Source organism: Lolium perenne, chromosome 6 (genome assembly GCF_019359855.2).
Source record: "Lolium perenne isolate Kyuss_39 chromosome 6, Kyuss_2.0, whole genome shotgun sequence".
Classification (NCBI taxonomy): domain Eukaryota; kingdom Viridiplantae; phylum Streptophyta; class Magnoliopsida; order Poales; family Poaceae; genus Lolium; species Lolium perenne.
In genome coordinates, this window is record NC_067249.2 from 250358088 (window position 1) to 250374933 (window position 16846).

The 16846-nt window shown below is 45.9% G+C and overlaps 1 protein-coding gene across 1 annotated transcript in view; it reads left to right on the forward strand.

Annotated features, from left to right (window-relative positions):
- Positions 1-13041, forward strand: part of LOC127305126 (protein neprosin-like) — a 30036-nt gene extending 16995 nt beyond the window's left edge. The window contains exon 5 of the mRNA XM_051335500.2: positions 12251-13041. Within this exon, the coding sequence (XP_051191460.1) occupies positions 12251-12622 (372 nt within the window). The 3' untranslated portion in view covers positions 12623-13041. The remainder of the gene's footprint in view (positions 1-12250) is intronic.
- Positions 13042-16846: the final 3805 nt, after the last annotated feature.

Sequence of the window (16846 nt, forward strand, 5' to 3'; positions counted from 1 at the left end):
GGCGAGTGGTGTTGAGGCGACTACCTTGATGGGGTGCTCGTGGAAGTAAGGGGCCAGTCGCCTCTGGGCCCTGAGGACTGCGTACACCAGCTTTTGGTAATGCGGGTACCGCTGCTTGGATTCGATTAGAGCTTCGCTGATGTAGTAGACCGGGAGCTGTACCAGTTGCTCCCTTCCCTCTTCCTTTCGTTCGACGACCATGACCGCGCTTATCGCGCGGTTCGACGCGGCGACGTATAGCAGCATAGTCTCTTTTGGCAGCGGGGCCGCGAGGATAGGGGCATTCGAAAGGGCGTGTTGGAGTTCTTCCAGGGCCCGCTGCGCCTCATCTGTCCACCTGAATGACTCCGACTTCTTGAGCAAGCGGTAGAGTGGCATGGCCTTGTCGCCGAGCCGGGGTATGAAGCGACTGAGGGCGGCGACCCGGCCGGCGAGTTTCTGCGCGTCGACTAGGCAGGTCGGCTGCTTGGTGCGCATGACCGCCAGTGTCTTCTCCGGGTTGGGCTCGATGCCTCGTTTGGAGACGACGTAGCCTAGCAGCTATCCAGAAGGGACCCCGAAGGTGCACTTTAGAGGATTGAGCTTGATCTTGTATCGCCGTAAGTTGGCGAATGTTTCGGCGAGGTCATTGATGAGGTCGGCCTGGTGAGTCGACTTGACTACCACGTCGTCGATGTAGACGTGCACGTTGCGGCCGATTTGGCTTTCCAGGCAGCTGTTCATGCACCGTTGGTATGTTGCTCCGGCGTTCTTGAGGCCGAAGGTCATGGACGTGTAGCAGTAGGCACCCAGGGGCGTAATGAATGCTGTCTTCTCTTGGTCTTCCTTGGCCATCTTTATTTGATTGTACCCGGAGTAAGCATCAAGGAAGCATAGCGACTCGGACCCGGCGACCGCATCGATAATCTGGTCGATTCGCGGCAGGACGAATGGGTCCTTGGGGCATGCGCTGTTGAGGCTTGTGTAATCGATACACATTCGCCACGTCTTGTTCTTCTTTAGCACCAGGACTGGGTTTGCCAGCCATTTGGGGTGTTTGATTTCAATGATGAAGCCGGCGGCGAGTAGACGGTTCACATCTTCGGCGATTGCGCGTTGATACGTCTCCAACGTATCGATAATTTCTTATGTTCCATGCCACATTATTGATGTTATCTACATGTTTTATGCACACTTTATGTCATATTCGTGCATTTTCTGGAACTAACCTATTAACAAGATGCCGAAGTGCCAGATTCTTTGTTTTCTGTTTTTGGTTTCAGAAATCCTAGTAACGAAATATTCTCGGAATTGGACGAAATCAACGCCCAGGGTCCTATTTTGCCACGAAGCTTCCAGAAGACCGAAGAGGAGACGAAGTGGGGCCATGAGGTGGCCAAACCCTAGGGCGGCGCGGCCCCCCCTTGGCCGCGCGGCCCTGTGGTGTGGGCCCCTCGTGCCGCCTCCTGACCTGCCCTTCCGCCTACTTAAAGCCTCCATCGCGAAACCCCCAGTACCGAGAGCCACGATACGGAACACCTTACTGAGACGCCACCGCCGCCAATCCCATCTCGGGGGATTCAGGAGATCGCCTCCGGCACCCTGCCGGAGAGGGGATTCATCTCCCGGAGGACTCTACACCGCCATGGTCGCCTCCGGAGTGATGTGTGAGTAGTCTACCCCTGGACTATGGGTCCATAGCAGTAGCTAGATGGTTGTCTTCTCCCCATTGTGCTTCATTGTCGGATCTTGTGAGCTGCCTAACATGATCAAGATCATCTATCTGTAATTCTATATGTTGCGTTTGTTGGGATCCGATGAATAGAGAATACTTGTTATGTTGATTATCAAAGTTATGTCTATGTGTTGTTTATGATCTTGCATGCTCTCCGTTATTAGTAGATGCTCTGGCCAAGTTGATGCTAGTAACTCCAAGAGGGAGTATTTATGCTCGATAGTGGGTTCATGTCTCCGTGAATCTGGAGGAGTGACAAGAACCACTAAGGTTACGGATGTGCTGTTGCCACTAGGGATAAAACATTGGTGCTATGTTCAAGGATATAGTCACTGATTACATTACGCGCAATACTTAATGCAATTGTCTGTTGTTAGCAACTTAATACTGGAGGGGGTTCGGATGATAACCTGAAGGTGGACTTTTTAGGCATAGATGCATGCTGGATAGCGGTCTATGTACTTTGTCGTAATGCCCAATTAAATCTCACAATACTCATCATAATATGTATGTGCATGGTCATGCCCTCTCTATTTGTCAATTGCCCAACTGTAATTTGTTCACCCAACATGCTGTTTATCTTATGGGAGAGACACCTCTAGTGAACTGTGGACCCCGGTCCAATTCTCTTTACTAAAATACAATCTACTGCAATATCGTTTCTACTGTTTTCTGCAAACAATCATCATCCACACTATACATCTAATCCTTTGTTACAGCAAGCCGGTGAGATTGACAACCTCACTGTTTCGTTGGGGCAAAGTACTTTGGTTGTGTTGTGCAGGTTCCACGTTGGCGCCGGAATCTCTGGTGTTGCGCCGCACTACATCCCGCCGCCATCAACCTTCAACGTGCTTCTTGACTCCTACTGGTTCGATTAAACCTTGGTTTCTTACTGAGGGAAACTTGCCGCTATGCGCATCACACCTTCCTCTTGGGGTTCCCAACGGACGTGTCAACTACACGCATCAAGCAAATTTCTGGCGCCGTTGCCGGGGAGATCAAGACACGCTGCAAGGGGAGTCTCCACTTCTCAATCTCTTTACTTTGTTTTTGTCTTGCTTAGTTTTATTTACTACTTTGTTTGCTGCACTAAATCAAAATACAAAAAAATTAGTTGCTAGTTTTACTTTATTTGCTATCTTGTTTGCTATATCAAAAACACAAAAAAATTAGTTACTCGCATTTACTTTATTATCATGTCTAGTCCCGTAGTTGTTACTCTATCACCTGAGGAATCGATCTTCACTTTTAAACAAGGAGGTGAAGAGAATTTTAAAGAAGCATGGTCTAGAATTTTTGATGCTTATAGTAAAACTGAACCTAAAATGACCTTAAGTTTGCTTCTTAGTAATTTCTATTTCGGGATTATTCTTCGCTATAGATATGCCTTAGATGCTGTAGTGGGAGGAGATTTCCTTCATTGTGATGGGGATCAAGCTTTTAATGCCATAAGGAAATTGATTACATCATTTAGTTCCGATAATAATTTTGATCCATCTCATGCTAGCATGCATAATAGATTAAACACTATTGAAACAAATATATCCTGTTTAAAAGAAGTGTATAACCGAATTCGCGAATATTATGATTATGTTCCATTAAGCTTCGAACCTTCAATGTGGGTGCCTACCGTTAAAGCTACTATTGGTGGTGAAACTTTTCCTGCTCGTTGTGATATTATGTCCGAGTTTTGCCTCATGCCTGAAATTTTTTATAAATCTTTGACACTTTGGGGACTTACTGAAGGGGGAGAAGAAATAACTCTTACGGATAACTCTATTGTAATTCCTAAGGGTATAGCTGAAGGTGTTTTCACAACCTTTCTTGGAAGGGCGGTATCCACTGATTATCTCGTTATTGAATGTGTAGGGACAGGACAAATCACGCTTGGAAGATCCCTGCTGAAACTCATGGGAGCAGTCATAGATGTTGGGAAAGGCACTCTAAATTTTACCTCTACACCCGGATGCGGTCATGTATTCCCTAGACCAAAGAGTAGGAATAAGAGTAAGAAAGGTAAGAGCAACACCCCTGGTAAGAATGCCGACGCATCATCTCTTGATAATACTTGATGCACACTTTCTGCGCCTAGCTGAAAGGCGTTAAAGAAAAGCGCTTATGGGAGACAACCCATATTTTCACCTACAGTACTTTGTTTTTATTTTGTGTCTTGGAAGTTGTTTACTACTGTAGCAACCTCTCCTTATCTTAGTTTAGTGTTTTGTTGTGCCAAGTAAAGTCGTTGATAGAAAAGTTCATACTAGATTTGGATTACTGCGCAGTTTCAGATTTCTTTGCTGTCACTAATCTGGGCTAAATTCTCTGTAGGTAACTCAGAAAATTATGCCAATTTACGTGAGTGATCCTCAGATATTTACGCAACTTTCATTCAATTTGGGCATTTTCATTTGAGCAAGTCTGGTGCCATTTTAAAATTCGTCTTTACGAACTGTTCTGTTTTGACAGATTCTGCCTTTTATTTCGCATTGCCTCTTTTGCTATGTTGGATGAATTTCTTTGATCCATTAATGTCCAGTAGCTTTATGCAATGTCCAGAAGTGTTAAGAATGGTTGTGTCACCTCTGAACATGTTAATTTTTATTGTGCACTAACCCTCTAATGAGTTGTTTCGAGTTTGGTGTGGAGGAAGTTTTCAAGGATCAAGAGAGGAGTATGATGCAACATGATCAAGGAGAGTGAAAGCTCTAAGCTTGGGGATGCCCCGGTGGTTCACCCCTGCATATTCTAAGAAGACTCAAGCGTCTAAGCTTGGGGATGCCCAAGGCATCCCCTTCTTCATCGACAACATTATCAGGTTCCTCCCCTGAAACTATATTTTTATTCCGTCACATCTTTTGTGTTTTGCTTGGAGCGTCGGTTTGTTTTTGTTTTTGTTTTGTTTGAATAAAATGGATCCTAGCATCCACTTTATGGGAGAGAGACACGCTCCGCTGTAGCATATGGACAAGTATGTCCTTAGTTTCTACTCATAGTATTCATGGTGAAGTTTCTTCTTCGTTAAATTGTTATATGGTTGGAATTGGAAAATGATACATGTAGTAATTGCTATAAATGTCTTGGGTAATGTGATACTTGGCAATTGTTGTGCTCATGTTTAAGCTCTTGCATCATATAATTTGCACCCATTAATGAAGAAACACCTAGAGCTTGCTAATTTGGTTTGCATATTTGGTTTCTCTAAAGTCTAGATAATTTCTAGTACTGAGTTTTGAACAACAAGGAAGACGGTGTAGATTCTTATAATGTTTACAATATGTCTTTTATGTGAGTTTTGCTGCACCGCTTCATCCTTGTGTTTGTTTCAAATAACCTTGCTAGCCTAAACCTTGTATCGAGAGGGAATACTTCTCATGCATCCAAAATACTTGAGCCAACCACTATGCCATTTGTGTCCACCATACCTACCTACTACATGGTATTTTCTGCCATTCCAAAGTAAATTGCTTGAGTGCTACCTTTAAAATTCCATCATTCACCTTTGCAATATATAGCTCATGGGACAAATAGCTTAAAAACTATTGTGGTATTGAATATGTACTTATGCACTTTATCTCTTATTAAGTTGCTTGTTGTGCGATAACCATGTTTCTGGGGACGCCATCAACTATTCTTTGTTGAATATCATGTGAGTTGCTATGCATGTTCGTCTTGTCTGAAGTAAGAGAGATCTACCACCTTATGGTTAAGCATGCATATTGTTAGAGAAGAACATTGGGCCGCTAACTAAAGCCATGATCCATGGTGGAAGTTTCAGTTTTGGACATATATCCTCAATCTCATATGAGAAAATTACTAATTGTTGTTACATGCTTATGCATAAAAGAGGAGTCCATTATCTGTTGTCTATGTTGTCCCAGTATGGATGTCTAAGTTGAGAATAATCAATAGCGAGAAATCCAATGCGAGCTTTCTCCTTAGACCTTTGTACAGGCGGCATAGAGGTACCCCATTGTGACACTTGGTTAAAACATGTGCATTGTGATGATCCGGTAGTCCAAGCTAATTAGGACAAGCTGCGGGCACTATTAGTGTACTATGCATGAGGCTTGCAACTTGTAAGATATAATTTACATGATACATATGCTTTATTACTACCGTTGACAAAATTGTTTCATGTTTTCAAAATCAAAGCTCTAGCACAAATATAGCAATCGATACTTTTCCTCTATGGAGGACCATTCTTTTTACTTTTATGTTGAGTCAGTTCACCTATTTCTCTCCACCTCAAGAAGCAAACACTTGTGTGAACTGTGCATTGATTCCTACATATTTGCATATTGCACTTATTATATTACTCTATATTGACAATATCCATGAGATATACATGTTACAAGTTGAAAGCAACCGCTGAAACTTAATCTTCCTTTGTGTTGCTTCAACACCTTTACTTTGAATTATTGCTTTATGAGTTAACTCTTATGCAAGACTTATTGATGCTTGTCTTGAAGTACTATTTATGAAAAGTCTTTGCTATATGATTCACTTGTTTACTCATGTCATATACATTGTTTTGATCGCTGCATTCACTACATATGCTTTACAAATAGTATGATCAAGGTTATGATGGCATGTCACTCCAGAAATTATCTTTGTTATCGTTTTACCTGCTCGGGACGAGCAGAACTAAGCTTGGGGATGCTGATACGTCTCCAACGTATCGATAATTTCTTATGTTCCATGCCACATTATTGATGTTATCTACATGTTTTATGCACACTTTATGTCATATTCGTGCATTTTCTGGAACTAACCTATTAACAAGATGCCGAAGTGCCGATTCTTTGTTTTTACTGCTGTTTTTGGTTTCAGAAATCCTAGTAACGAAATATTCTCGGAATTGGACGAAATCAACGCCCAGGGTCCTATTTTGCCACGAAGCTTCCAGAAGACCGAAGAGGAGACGAAGTGGGGCCACGAGGTGGCCAAACCCTAGGGCGGCGCGGCCCCCCCCTTGGCCGCGCGGCCCTGTGGTGTGGGCCCCTCGTGCCGCCTCCTGACCTGCCCTTCCGCCTACTTAAAGCCTCCGTCGCGAAACCCCCGCATCGAGAGCCACGATACGGAAAACCTTATCGAGACGCCGCCGCCACCAATCCCATCTCGGGGATTCAGAGATCGCCTCCGGCACCCTGCCGGAGAGGGGATTCATCTCCGGAGGACTCTACACCGCCATGGTCGCCTCCGGAGTGATGTGTGAGTAGTCTACCCCTGGACTATGGGTCCATAGCAGTAGCTAGATGGTTGTCTTCTCCCCATTGTGCTTCATTGTCGGATCTTGTGAGCTGCCTAACATGATCAAGATCATCTATCTGTAATTCTATATGTTGCGTTTGTTGGGATCCGATGAATAGAGAATACTTGTTATGTTGATTATCAAAGTTATGTCTATGTGTTGTTTATGATCTTGCATGCTCTCCGTTATTAGTAGATGCTCTGGCCAAGTTGATGCTAGTAACTCCAAGAGGGAGTATTTATGCTCGATAGTGGGTTCATGTCTCCGTGAATGGAGGAGTGACAAGAACCACTAAGGTTACGGATGTCTTTGTTGCCACTAGGGATAAAACATTGGTGCTATGTTCAAGGATGTAGTCACTGATTACATTACGCGCAATACTTAATGCAATTGTCTGTTGTTAGCAACTTAATACTGGAGGGGGTTCGGATGATAACCTGAAGGTGGACTTTTTAGGCATAGATGCATGCTGGATAGCGGTCTATGTAATTTGTCGTAATGCCCAATTAAATCTCACAATACTCATCATAATATGTATGTGCATGGTCATGCCCTCTCTATTTGTCAATTGCCCAACTGTAATTTGTTCACCCAACATGCTGTTTATCTTATGGGAGAGACACCTCTAGTGAACTGTGGACCCCGGTCCAATTCTCTTTACTGAAATACAATCTACTGCAATACTGTTCTACTGTTTTCTGCAAACAATCATCATCCACACTATACATCTAATCCTTTGTTACAGCAAGCCGGTGAGATTGACAACCTCACTGTTTCGTTGGGGCAAAGTACTTTGGTTATGTTGTGCAGGTTCCACGTTGGCGCCGGAATCTCTGGTGTTGCGCCGCACTACATCCCGCCGCCATCAACCTTCAACGTGCTTCTTGACTCCTACTGGTTCGATTAAACCTTGGTTTCTTACTGAGGGAAACTTGCCGCTGTGCGCATCACACCTTCCTCTTGGGGTTCCCAACGGACGTGTCAACTACACGCATCACGCGTCGCCGCTCTTCTCCTACAGGGCGCAGTGCCTGCCTAACGGGTCACGCGGAGGGATCGACGTGTAATTTGTGCTCAGCAAGTTCTCTCGGGACACCTGGCATGTCAGACGGTTTGCATGCAAAGATATCTCGATTCTCACAGAGGAACTTGATGAGCGCGCTTTCCTATTGGGCGGACAGGCCCGTCCCAATGGTAATTTGCCTACTTGGATCGTTTTCTACAAGATCTACTTGGCGAGTGTCTGTTGCAGGCTTGAAGGTTGCTGCGGACGACTCGAGCTCGGTCGGCTTCTCCAGGATGGCGGGGTCGTTGCGATCGACTGGGTATTTGGCGAGCTCGGCGGAGTTGTCTTGTTCGTCGGCGATGAAGGCGTCGGCGAGCTTGGCGCTGACGTCCTCGCATTCCAGTGCCATCTCCGAATCGCCGTGGACAGTGATGACGCCTCGAGGCCCTGGCATCTTCATCATGTTGTATGCGTAGTGGGGTGTCGCCATGAAGCGGGCGTATGCCTGTCGGCCGAGCACACAGTGGTAGGAGCTGTGGAAGTTCACCACCTCGAACGTTATCCGCTCGGTGCGGTAGTTCACGGGCGTACCGAAGGTGACTGGCAACGTAACCTTGCCGATCGGGAAGGCCTTCCGCCCGGGGACGATGCCGTGGAACGTGACCTTGGTGTTCTCGATGCGTGAGTCTGGTAAACCGAGTCGCTGGAAGGTTTCGTAGTACATAATGTTGATGGAGCTTCCCCCGTCCATCAGGGTTTTTGGTAGCCAGTAGTCGGCAACCTTGGGCCTGACGACTAGTGCCACTCGACCAGGGTACTCGATGCGGGGGGCGTGATCTTCGCGGCTCCAGGTAATGCTCTGCTCGGACCAGTTAAGCCACCGGGGCACGTCAGAAAGGATGACCGCGTGTACCGCCACTGCCCTTGCGAGGACCTTCCTGTCCCGCCGATCGCCGACCCCAGTGAAGGTGTGGAGCGAGCCGGCGCTGCGACCGAAGCCTTCTCCCTTGTGCTGGTCTTGGTCTTTGGCGCGGTCTTTGTGCTGATTACCGCCATCGTTTTCCTTGGCGCGGCGGGCCTTCTCTATCTGCTTCAGGGAGTAGCAATTTCCCGTCGTGTGATTGGCGGGTTTGCCCTCCTTGCTGTGATAGATGCATGGGCGTCGAAGCGCTTGGGCTGAGGCCGATCCTCCCGTGGTGCATGAGTGTCGCGCCGGAACGATTTTGGCTCGCGTTGATCGTAGTCGGCGTTGGCGACCAGCTCGTTGTGTCCTCCCTCTCCGCGGCGCTTGCCGCTGTTAGACCAGCCGGCGAATCGGTAGTCGCCACGCCGGGGCTCCGTGTGCGCGGGGCGGCGATTGCGTCGCTGGCCGTACTCGTCGTCCGAGTCGACTGTAGGGTCTTCGTCGGCGTAGCGGGTGGCGATGTCGAAGAGCTCGGAGATTGAGATGTTATCTCTGCTAACGCGACGGAGCTTGGCGCTTAGCGGTTCATACCGGCAGCACCGTCGGAAGCAATAGATTGCCGTGTCCGTGCTGATGCCGCTGGAGGTCGTCCACATGTCCTGCCAGCGCTGCACCCACCGGCGGGTCGACTCGCGCGGGCCTTGGACGCAGCGATCCAGGTCTTCTATGGTTGTAGCACGAGTGTATGCGCTGGCGAAGTGCTGGATAAATGCAGCGCGGGCTTCTTCCCAGGAGTCAATGCTATTGGCGGTGAGGGTGTTGAACCAGTGGCGATTGACGCCGTCCATCATGAGAGGCAGGTAACGTGCGGCGAGTAACTCGGAGTGGCCTTGGATTCCCATTGCCATGGCGTACGAATCGATCCAGACTGTGGGGTCGATATGTGTGTCGTACTTCTCGATGTCACGGGGCCTTTTGAACCCAACGGGGTATGGCTCGCCTCTGATCATTGGCCCGAAGCAAGCGGGGCCGATTCGAGTGAACGCGCTCTGGCGCGGGGCTTCATCGGCGTGGCGGTCGTTCAGCCGGTTTCGCGCCCGCCATTCTTGGTCGTTGACGATGTGGGTTCGTGCGTCGACTGGTTGTCCATTGGCGGCGACCATCACCCGCGCGGGGCGCGGCTCGATTCGGTTGTTGGACGAGTGGGCCGCGCGCGGTGCTGGCGGTGGGCCGTTGTTGGCGTTGACGACTGCGCGGTTTGCCGCGTCCGACGACGCCGCGCGACTGGCGGATGTGCGCGAATAGAGTCGCCCTTGCGAGTCGGCTGCGGCGTGCTGTTGCTCCAATGCCTTGGCAACTAAGGCCTTGGCGTGCTGGACAAGGATCGCGCCGTCTCCCGTTTCGGGGATTCTTGCGAGGACGGCTTGTGCGGCCGCAACGTTGTCGGCTGGAGACGAGTGCAACGGTAGGCCGTTGGCGTCAACTTCTGCCCGAGGAACTTCGGGTGGTGGCGGTAGTGGTGGCGGAGGTGCTCCGTGCGCCGCACTGTCGGCAGCAGCCCGACTTCCTTCCGGGATGTCGGGGTTCTGGATTCGGGCGACCCGGATTTCTCCATCTGGGTCGTCGAAGTTAAGGCGCGCGCTGGGGAAGTCATTTGCGCGGGCGCGCTCCATGCGCCGGCGGCTTCGCTGCTGACGATAATGAGATACGGCTCTCACTTCGTCTTGCTCGAGACGGAATTTCTACCTTTCGGCGAGCTCCTTTTTCCTCTGCTCTTCGAGGGCCGCCCGGTGCGCCTCGATCTCGGTCGCGGTGGCGGTTGCAGGGAGGGGGGTGGTGAAGGCGTCGACCGGAAGCTCCTCCTCGCCCCCTGCCATGAAGACTGCGGTCGGGTAGCGGTAGCGTGGGGCCTCGACGGAGTCCGGGTCGGAGTCGCTGCCGAAGAGGGAGAGGACGGAGTCGTCCTCGAAGCCATCCTCAAAGTCGCTTGGGTGAGAGACCAAGGAGATAGAGTCTTTGAACGACGCCGTGGCGACAGAGCGGGCAGTCGGGGACGCAGTGGTGGACCCAGCGACCGATGTCATAGCGATGATGTCGGTGAAGTCAGCGTCGATCGCGGCGATACCGGAGTCGATGGCTGGGACGGTGTCAATGGAGTCGGCGGCTGACGAGGTAACGATGGAGTCGGCGGCTAACGCGATGACGATGGGGTTGGCGGTCGGCGCCACGGCCGCCGAATCGGCATCATCCTCCAGGGCCGACTCGGCCTCTGCGTATACCTCGCCGGTGACTGGGCGAGTAGCGGTGAGGAGCTTTCCCGGCGCGAAGGGGTCATGCGACCGACCGGGGCGAGGCTCGGCGGGGTCGCTGACACCGGTGAGCCCAACGAAGAGGTTGATGGAGCCGATCGGCACCATCCAGGCGTGCTTGAGAGGTGACGAGGCGGGCCGGTAGGTGCTTGGCTGGATGTGGAAGAAACTGCCGGTGGCGATCATCCTGCCGGAAGCGACCGGCCGCCGTACTGGCGAGTAGGGCCTCGCCGTAGCTCGGAGGCTTGATGTCCCATGCCCCACAGTGGGCGCCACTGTCGTGGATATGACCACGGCAGATGCTACAGGGGGTAGCACTTCATTGATGCGAGGGCAAGGGAACATCGCCATCTACGGGTCGAGGTGCAAGAGACGCAAGGGTTTTACCCAGGTTCAGCCCCTCCGGAGAGTAAAAGGCCTACGTCCTGCTAGATCTTATTGCTCAGTGGAGAATTACAATGGGGGGGGCTCAGTCGGCGAGAAGCCAAGAGCTTACAATGAGGAGATTGAATCTCAGATGATGTGTCCTTCTTGGGTTCAGCCCGGGGGTTTATATTTCCACCCCCGGCCTAGGGTTACAAAGGGATAACTCCGAATCGTATCAGTTACTACAAATCCGGGATACCGCACCCTTCTTCAAGTAATCTCTATCTTGAACCGAGCAGATCATCTCCTTAGGACTTCGGCCCAGTCGCCTTCGGGCCCAGTCGGTTGGGCGACTGGCGGTCCTTCCTGGGCCTTCATCCTCATGGCGAGTGGGACTGGCGACCCACCCCCTATGGGCATACCCCCATCACAAAGTATTGTTCTAAATGAACTTACTACTCAGCATACCATTAAGATAGTAGGTATTTAGCAAACATTTTTAACACCCATGAAACTCAAATGTGTTCTATCGATTTAAATTCCTTGCCATGACAAAAGTTTAAGAGAAAACATGTCTACTTATCTATCTTAAGAGGAGAAAAATAAGTTATGCCCCTGAACACTTAAACAACGGAATTTACATACATCTGCATATGCATTATATAAGACACTCATTCCATAAATTTATTTATTTTAGGACCCGAAGACTAAGAATTGGTGGGTGGTATATGGTGAAGAGAATACTCCAGTTGGATATTGGCCAAGTTCATTATTCACCTACATTAAGGACAGATGTGAAAGTGCATTTTGGGGCGGGCAAGTTTCTGGACCCACTGCCTCAATAGACTCTCCACAAATTGGTAGTGGTCATTTTGCCTCCGAAGGATATGGAAAATCAGCTTTTATAAAAAACATCCAAATAATTGATAGAAACAACAAGTTTTTTAATCCAGATGACAACAAAGCTTTAACTGGCAGCAGCAATTCATCAAAATTCATGGTCGATGGTTATGGAATCAACAAATCTGGTATGCATATATACAATGGTGGACCAGGTGATTTAGTCTGATAATGTACTTCATATTACAATAAAATTGACACAGAGTAGCTGCTAGGATATGTGAATAATTGAGCATAAGAAGAACATGCTTATTCTTAATATGGTTCCAGAGTACAAGCAGCATGATCATCGAAATGGAGGAAAATTATCCATTATTGGTGCACCTGGACATATATTTGTTTGTCGTTGTATTTTATTAGCTTCTTTGTGTGTATCTTGCGGTATACCACATCTTTTTAAGTAGGGAAATAGTCTCTCCATATCATCCTCTGTGCAACTGTGTGATCTGCTATGCGTTCTCTTCGACGGGCACAAAGTATTCCCACCATAGAAAATGACACATATGGTAGCTTTAAAGGTCTACATTAGTATATACTAGTAGAAAAACATCGGTAATTTCCAAGAGTAAGAATGTGCAACAACTAGTCATCTTAACCAGTACTGTATGAACAAGTAACGGAGCTACAAATATAAATTGAGCCAAGATCAATATAGCACATATACAGAAGAGATTATGAGCACCAAAGGTGAAGTGATCATGAAGGAAGAAGAAAATCATTGGCAGCGAAGGATGTCAAGCTGGTAGGCACAACAGTACCATTTTCATATTTTACGAAAGTGTGTAGTCCTGTCAGCCTGATTATTAGAACTTTCATGAATGGAAACTTCGGTGCCCAGTAAGAACTTGTTATAATCAGCAAGAATTACAGATAAAAGCTCGTTACAAACTGTTCAGTATCAAGACAAGCCAGTCAAAGTATCCATCGTTGGAGTTATGCATTATCAAAATTAGAGGAGAACAAGTCAATGGAAACAACTCTGACATAGGCAACTGCACACACACTTATCACTCACGCACAAGAAACATGAAAGTGGATGGAGACAACATGTCAACACCCGGATTTTTAAGTCCAGATGCCTATTATGCCATACATCGCAATCCCAGGAATATTGTTGTTGCGAGACATAATAGTTGAATATCATAGAGTCATCATTTATTACAACACATAATCGTCTTAGATCACATGATCCAATATTACAATAGTAGTTGATCTATTGATCAACGAACATCACAAATAGCGGAAGCGAAGTAGTAGTGGCTATCTAATCCACAGGCCAACGCTTGACGTCAGGAGCAGTCCTAGTTGTCGTAGACGTCCTGCTGTCCATATTCCTCGTACTGCTGTTCTCCTTCGAAGTCTGGCCATTTGAATAGCCAGGGACAAAGCCATGAGTACTTTAAAGTACTCGCAAACTAATACTAGTGTAAGCACTATCAATTTTAGTAAGGGGATACTAAGCTCTAGATTTATTTGCATAAAGCCAAGTTTATTTCATAAACATTTAGTAAAGATGCTTGAATCACTAGACTAACTCAAGTGGGAACATTAGTGTCATTCCCACAACTTGGTTTTGATTCAACTCAAATTCATCATTCACCTTTCAAATTCAAGTCACAAGTCATATGTCACATTTTTGAAAATGGTCTGATGACGGAACAGTATGGCCTTTCCAACCGTCCATAACCGTGGACGCGGCTATTCGAATAGTTCTACACTCTGCAGGGGTCGTACACTTGTGCCACAACATTTGCAATAATCCGTCAGGGTTAACTGGCCCTGATTTATCATACTCCGTATGCGGACTACCAACCATAACCTTTCACTTACATACTCTAGTATAGGCACCTCTCCCCATGAGCTTAGCCTCCCAGTGAAGACAGACTGTCAGCCTGGGAACTGCACAGGGCTTGGGCCGGACATTCACCTCATTCACGTCATATCACAATCCTTTCTTTTGTTGTAGAGGCAGCTCTCGGCATAACCCCGATGATGCTTGTTTAGAGGGAACGCATACTAAAGCACATAAATTTCTAGTTAAGCCCTTACCCATGTTGGGTATTGTGGGGTACTTTCAAATTGGAATGGTATCGCATCTGAACCCAACCATCAGTTTTTTTGTAAAATTCACCAAGTCATTCACAAGTCATATTCACCTTCAAAGTCTTTCAATAGAATGAATCATCATTCCAAGGTTTTCAAAGTCATTTCATTTCACATGTTCCCATCTAGAGTAGTAATTTTATTTGTTTAGCACTAGCAACTAGTCATGAGGGGTGCTAACTAGCTTGTCTTGCTCTAGGCTAACTTTGATGCTCTTGTTCTACTCTATATCTAAACCAAGTGAATCATGAATCAAAAAGTAAGCTTTGATAAACCAAAGTCAAAAACTTGTAAGGTAAAAACTTGGGATAGGATCATTAAGCATAAATTAAATGGGGATGAGGCCTTGCTCTTGTAGAGCTTTGCCATAGGGTATCTTGCAAGAATATTAGCTTGCAACATTATAACTTGCATTAGTCTAGCTTGCCTTGATTGTTGTGGTGATCAAAGTTCTCTTCTTCTTCCTCTTGGTAGAATACCTCTTCCTCTTGATAGTCTCCGGTACTAGCGTCTATAAATGAATACGAGGTACACAATCACCAAACAATACTTACATGCTAGACTAAAACACACCAAAGGGTTCACACATCTAATTCTAACATCACTTCAAGCATGGTATGGTGAATTACTTGATTTGTTCTTATTTAAGAGAAAAAATAATTTCCTCTCATTATAAGCATTTATTTGATTTGCTATTTAAGTCTTTGGAGAAAATAATTTCCTCTCATTAAATCCTATCAAGATTTAATCTCTACAAATAATAATAAGGTATGAAATATAAGTTGACCAAGGTCAACCTTTCATATCTATTATGAGGGAGTAATAATTTAAATGAGGTGCTACACCTCATACAATTTAAAACTAACGTTTAAATGGTTTAAAAATCTCTAAGTAATAACAATCAGAGGTTTATTAGCCTAAGGTCATTTCATCTTATTGTAGTACTTAGGATCAATATTTAAATGAGAGAGTAGCTATCATACTATTTATAAGATTTAAATTCAAAATTTGAATGCACTAGAAATGGCTACATAGCCATTACTTTGATCCAGTACATGATCATGCAAACAACTTGGCTATATTATTGCATAATAAATTAAAGGACATCAATTGTGATTTATGAGAGTTGGAATCAACTCAAGATCAATTATAGATAATTTTGAATAATTATTTGAAGTTAGAAAAGGCCCTGACTTGTCATTTTTGCTATATTGAATTCTACAAACAATCTGCAAGTGAGACAAGTGGCATTGCGTAGATAATTTCATGGGCTTTCCAGAGATATAAAGTTTGCTAGATTTGGTGCAGTAGTTTGAAAGTTATTCAAATTTGAATTTGACATCAGTATTGTAATTGAGTTGAACTAATTAAACAAGATTTGAATACTTGGGCTTGGATGAGGTGTCAATGGTTGACCAAGTTTAGTTTGAGAAAGAATAAAACCAGAGGGGTAAAGTGAGGAACATGTTAAAAAGTGCACATATGACCATGATCATATGTGAGATGATTTTGAGAAATATTTTGATTTGATTCTGGTTTCTTTGATGCATTTGGGTTTGTTTAAGTTATATAAGTATTTTAGAAACCAAAGATCAAGCAATGGTGGCCTTGAGTGAAGATTTGCAAAATTGGCCTTATGTGTATGGGAGTGAAATTGGGATTTTCTCACTATTTGATTTCTCTCCATTTGATTTGACTTTCCTTGACTCTAATGTGATTCTTATTAGTTTAGAACCATTTTCAAACCATTGAAACCATTCCCAAAAGGTCTTGTTCAAAGATTTGCAAAATTGGCCAAAACACATAAGAGGTGGTATGTCAAATTTCATTATTCTTGTAAATTGTTCCCCTTGCTTTGCTTGGGCATGGGTTAGGGTCAATTTAGTGTTATATTAGGTTTAGAGATGGTTTCCCATCATTTGGTCAAGCTAGGTTTAAAGTCATAGGGCAATAATTGGGTATTATGGCTATGTGTCACATATGCCTCTATGCATATGTGGCATTTGAGTTTTAATTTGACTTGGCCTGACCCAAATGGTGTTGTTGAGTGTTGAAATGGTATATAGGAGTGATCCCACCATTCACAACAAGTCTTAGGGTCAACATTCCCAAATTCATAAATTTGCATTTTTCTCTCATATGCCTCTATGGCATTTTTAATTTCTTTTTATTTTCTTTGGATTCAACTTGGATTTGGTTTGATAAGTACTAGGTAAGGTTTATGAGGGTTTTCCAAACCTCTAAACAAAGTAGAAAGCCTAGGGTAAAGATTTACAAAATAGCCATAGGC